The sequence below is a fragment of the Pundamilia nyererei genome, unplaced genomic scaffold, assembly GCF_000239375.1.
Source record: "Pundamilia nyererei isolate P.nyererei 1_Seehausen unplaced genomic scaffold, PunNye1.0 scaffold00034, whole genome shotgun sequence".
Classification (NCBI taxonomy): Eukaryota; Metazoa; Chordata; class Actinopteri; order Cichliformes; family Cichlidae; genus Pundamilia; species Pundamilia nyererei.
The window spans coordinates 2,311,967-2,317,392 of record NW_005187435.1 but is presented as its reverse complement, the minus strand read 5'-3'; the positions used below and the strand labels follow the sequence as shown (position 1 = coordinate 2,317,392).

The window sequence follows — 5,426 nt, the reverse complement described above, 5'->3', positions numbered from 1 at the left end:
CTTAACCTCTGTGGCAATCAACCAACTCATCTGAGGCGTTGATGGAGTGGAATGGGCCATCTGTGTGAACTCCATTTGTGTCCCTGAGGCCAATGTGGCCACAGCAAGGTCAGGCTCGTTTGCGCCAGACCTGATGAATGGACCACAATGGATTTTCTCTGGCTGAAATACTAGGCTTCTCTGCCCATTGGTCGACTCTCTTGAAGTTTAGTTTTCTGTTTTACTCAAGGATTTGCCTTTGAGAAAGCAGCTAACCCACAGAGTATAAATGAAAAGAGTGTGAAGAGGTGTGGGAATATTGGTTTGGACTCATGTGTTGGCAGTTTGTTTGTCAAAATCCAAAAGGCGCTAGTTTTGAATAGTTAGAATGAGAAGTAAGCATTTGAATCAGAGCGGGGTAAAAGTCTGGATTGTATGGGTCATTGATGTAAATAGTCCGTACATGTTTTCATGGACATACTATACTTAAATGTACACAGCCATTCAATCAAATCAGTCAATCAATGAATTTGTTGATTATTCAGCCTCTTTCACTCGCACACTCTATCTGAGGCCCAGCAATTGGCTATAATCCACTCAAAGAAAAAGAGATGTGTAGCTCATGCTAACAGTACATTCACTGCAGCAGCTCCAAACCGTCTCTAAGGGCAGAGACAAAAGAGCAGCTTAAAAGACTGAAGGTCCTGAAGAGTGGAAGTGCAACCAACAGCATTTTTTTTTAGTAAACACTGTTCCTTAAAATCACACCAAATACTGCACTTATTAAAATCAAGATTGTGCAACAGCTTGTTGAATTTCCCACCGACTTAAGCTAAAATGTTGCACACGCCAGCATGACTTTACAGTCAGTATGCTTTGTAACTGAAACAATGTTAACACTAATTGTGAATCTGAATAGCGTTCACTACTCTCTGCCCACAACTTCGTTGCTGTCATCTACCACTGTTACATGACATTTGGGCAAGTGTGTAACTTTGTAAGTGAACTAGTGCTAAAGCCAGTTTCTGAATAAACAGATTAGCTAATAAATTTTTTAAAAAGTAATAAAATGCACCCTCGGGATAGTGTTTAAATTGCATGGTGCAGTGTCACTCTACTGAATGTATACCTCTGTATACGAGATGTTCAAACCATGTCATCCTGTCACCCTATACTCTTTAGTTTTCCTCAAAGGAAATCAGTGAAGACCAGTGGCTATGTTCATCCTTGATTGTAAAATATAAGTGCTTTTTATACTGTATATTGCTAAAATGTATCCTTTTGAAAGCTTCCCTCTGTTTTTGAAGTGGGTCAGTGCAGATATCTGATACCGGAGGAGGGCCTGATCAAGAGACGAGCCAAGAAAAAGTTCTGCTTGTAAGGAACAGCTTCCCTTTCATCCCAGAGTGCCTCCCTGGTCTTTTTATCTCTTTCTCTCTCTTCTACTTTCTCTTGCACTCTTGTGTCATACCCATCTTTAACTATGCACAAATGATTTTTAGAATTGCTGAGGTTCGCTGAGCAGATTTTAGCTTCACTTATTTACCCCAGTGGAGGCAAGCTTTGAGCTTTCACGTTGTTGTTTTCTTTCTGTTCATCGTCTTTTTTCTTGATTTTCTCTTTCATTTATTTTGGGCTACTTTGTCTTTTAATGAAGTGATTCTCAAAGTGCAAACCACAGGGAAACTCGAGCTGTAAGGTTGGTCTTTAGTTATATAACGGGAAAGAGATGATGAGACTCATGACTTGAGAAATTTGAGATGAATGAAAAGAGGAAGAGAATGTTCTCATATTGTGATACAGCAAAAAGAGAACTATGCAGTTTTAAGTCCACATGCAAGTGTGTGTGCACGAAAAAGAGAAGACGGTTTCACAGAGTACAAAGGGAGGGGAGCAACATTGTTCCTCCCTTCGTCCTACTTCCTTTACCATAGCTCTATTTGCCGTGGGGGTGTGGAGGGTTGGGTGTGGGGGGTGAAAAGGGGAAGGAAGGGCAATAATATCCTCACATTACAGCACATGCTGCTTTTACCTCACACACAGATATGGGTTTTGATGGACAGCTATAAGTTTTTTTTTTTTCCCCACAAATCCACTGCCTGAGCGACAGTGAATGTAAAGTGTCATTGTCAGGCTCGCCTTTCTCCTTGGGGCTGACAGTGACATCAACACCCTCGCTCTTGTCAGCTTGACTGCATCTGTACTTGTGGAATAATGACGGAGCTCAGCATGGCTGAGAATGTCTTATTGGATAGACTGCTCAGTAGTCCCCCCAATAAGCCTTTTTTCAAGAGACGATGCTTAAGTGATGTGAGTATTTTTCATTTGCTGGAACTGAGTGTGTTATTTCTGTTATCTTGCTTGACTCTTAAGTTTGCTCGGGAACACAAATATAAATATAGTATGTGTGGTGTTGTAGAAAAGGAAGTAATGAAATTGTGTTAATTGCACAGACAGATAACACTTCACTAATCTTTTTGTTTTAGGAAGGAACTGTTAATAGCACATACCTTGGTAACCTGGTTTCATTATGTAAATATTTTGTATGTCTCATAATACGATGGTTTTCCTTGCATTGTTAGGGTTTGTGTGCTGCTGTGCTCATAGAGTGCCTCCACAATTTGGGAGTGCACCGCTTCTTTTTCTCTCTCTCAAAAAAAAAAAAAAGAATTCGGCACTGACGTGGCTGCTGTGGAGTCTGTGTGGTTCACTGATAATCTGTTCAGCCTAGGACAGTGTTTGTTGATGTTTGTTTTGCAGTCAAGAGAGCAGTATCTCCTTGAATATCATATGGCACTGTTTATTTTCACATAGAACAATAGACTGGGGCTGCACCTTTGGCTTTACTAGGTCAGGATCAGATGTGTGTGCGCATTTGTGAAGCATGCTTTCATGGGTGGAGGCGTATATATGTATGAGTTTGCAAGTATATTTTAGCACATGCATGTGTGAAATGTTTGTATGCATACATGTGTATTCTATCCTGTTGTTGTGTGTGTGTTAGTGTTTGTGTGTGTGTGTGTTTAGCAAGCCCCTGCAGTGCTCCTCAGTAAATTTAATCTGTCATGTGGAAACATCAGCTTGGCACTTCAGTCCACTTGTGTTACATGGTGAACAGAGGGCTCGCCCCACAACAGGCACTGCTGTCAGGGCTGCTGCAGTTCTCTCCTCCTTCAGCTCAGGTTGGAGCTGCTTAAAATCCTTAATGTGGCCGCTGCAGATGAGGGTGCATGCCTAAGGCCATTTTCTTTTGCTTAACCTCAACAAGTGATTCTCCTAATTGAGCAAAAATATATTATTTAGGGTGTAATGAAAAGCCAGTAGTGGCATTGAAATCTGTGTGTCTAATTAGCAATATTAGTATCAATTCCCTAAGTGGACACGTGCTCATTACCAAGCATCATGATTACACCATGGCTGATATCAAACAGAGTTGCCAGATCATGTATGATAATTAATGTCATGTTTTGGACTCTTCCTGTTGCCTGATAGGTTGTAGTGTGAAGTGCGTCTCATTCACACATGTGATGTGACTGTGTGCTTCATACACCAAAACCTGAGTGTCTTCCAGCTAATTGCGCAGAGTCAGATGAGCTGTTGGCTTTAGCAACAGAGAGAAGCACCATGGAGCTTTGATGCTCATTTCCCCCTAAGAGTTACTTGTTTACAGTGTGTTTGTCTTGAAGCGTGGAGGAGCGAGGGATTCTCCAGGCACTGAAGGGAGCCTCAGTGATATTGGTGTCAAGTGGGATGCGTTAGGGTGTACTAAAATGAGGCGTTAAATAGTGCCAGGGATTCCAACAGGAAATTTTTTGCCTTGAGAGTGCACAGGAAGCTTTTTCACTCAGCAGAGATGAAATCAAAGTAAACACCGAGAAGGAAAGCATATCACCACAAATATACCCTTTTTAAAACTTTGGATTTCTTTCCTCCAGACCTCGGACCTGTTTGCCATGATCGAGAGGTTGCAGGTACTGTAAATGTTCTCCTGGCTCAGCTTTCTGCTTAAACCCGTTCTCCCTCACAGACTCAGAATTTTCACTTTGGACATAAAATCTCTATTTACTTCTATTTTGAGACTCCACTTTTTTTCCTGTTTTTCCTGCTATTTTTGTATTCAGCACTGTAACTCCACTATACAGGAACACTGTGTGTCCATGTATTTACTATTAATGTGTCTTCTTGCAGCAAGAAACCTTATTCTTCTGAATGTGCTGAACAGATCCTTTGTGTTTTCCCTTCACATCTGTGTCATCAAGTAACTTGACTTGTAGAAATCTAGTTTTTATTATAGCCAATGAGCTAGTGCTTCAGTGTAGCACAAATTATAAGCAAGTACTCCAGATACTGAGTAAGCCAGTGGAAAGAAAGCAAAACCATTAAAACGGGTTGTTCAAAAAGAGTCTAATTATGTAGGCATCAACCACATTATTTAGCATTGAATAGGTAGCCTATAAAATGAGAAAGGGTATTTCATCTTACGTGATGTTTTTTTTTTTAGGGATCAAAGTATGTCAACACAGGAAACTATTTTAATCTAAATGGTCTACTGTGATAATATCTTATTCCCAAGAGTCACAAAATCATTATTTAGCTTTACAAAAGTGCTATAAAGGCTATGCGACTGGTTTATCCATGAAGCTGTAGTGCTGAAAGACTCGCAGGCATAAAAAGCATGAGGTGAGATCCATATTACTTATATAGTCTTTTGTACTGTCCACAGAAGGGTCAAGTGGATGATGGAAGTGAAAACATGAACAGCTTTCAGAGAATAGATTTGGTGAACACATGTGCACTTTCCCTTTGATTTGTCTTCTTTAGACAAAAAATTGCCTGGATATGCAGATCAGGAAATATTTCTGTGTTTTAGGAACTGTCAGCGTTAGTCAATGAAAGAATAAGAAGAGAGAGATTATTTATAACCCTATTATGGCCCTTGAGTAGACTTGTGGATAGTGAAATCATTTGTATAGCTTGATGGACGCACTCTTTCTGTTCTTGCTGCTTTTTCTGTCTACTATAGTTTCTAATTCCTTGGTCCTCTTTACTTCCTCTTTCTCTGGTAATTTCAATCACCTTTCTCTGGTGATCTAGATTATTTTCTGTCACAATGAACTGTTGAAGGTATTGTAAAATTACCTTGCATTACGCTGCTGCATAAGGTACTGACAGCCAGCATTGTCCTGAATCTGTATTTCTTTGTATATGTGTCAACAGCTGCTTAGATATCCTACCTGTGCCATCAGTATCCTGTCTATTTTTTCCTTCTCATCTTAACAGGGTTACAGAATGGATGAGCAAAGATGTCCCCTCCCTCCTCCCCTCAAAGTGAGTCGTAAATCCTCACATCTCCTCGTAGACTGCAGTCTGGTAAAGCATCTGTAATGGCAAAGTTAGAAACCTTTTCCTTATCGGCTGTCAGACAGGCTTTAGGGTGCTCACTGGGT

At 40.5% G+C, this 5,426-nt stretch overlaps 1 protein-coding gene across 12 annotated transcripts in view; it reads left to right on the top strand.

The window, feature by feature from the left end:
• rap1gapb (RAP1 GTPase activating protein b) overlaps positions 1-5,426 on the top strand; it is a 104,878-nt gene that overhangs the window by 80,768 nt on the left and 18,684 nt on the right. For 7 of the 12 annotated variants that reach the window (XM_013910001.1, XM_005729731.2, XM_005729734.2 and 4 more), the window contains 2 exons: positions 3,915-3,950; positions 5,260-5,307. In XM_013910001.1, coding sequence (XP_013765455.1) covers positions 3,933-3,950; positions 5,260-5,307 — 66 coding nt within the window. In that variant the 5' untranslated portion in view covers positions 3,915-3,932. Of the gene's footprint in view, positions 1-1,953; positions 2,290-3,914; positions 3,951-5,259; positions 5,308-5,426 lie in introns of those variants that run through there. The other 5 variants (XM_013909998.1, XM_013909997.1, XM_013909995.1 and 2 more) reach the window with 2 other exon arrangements.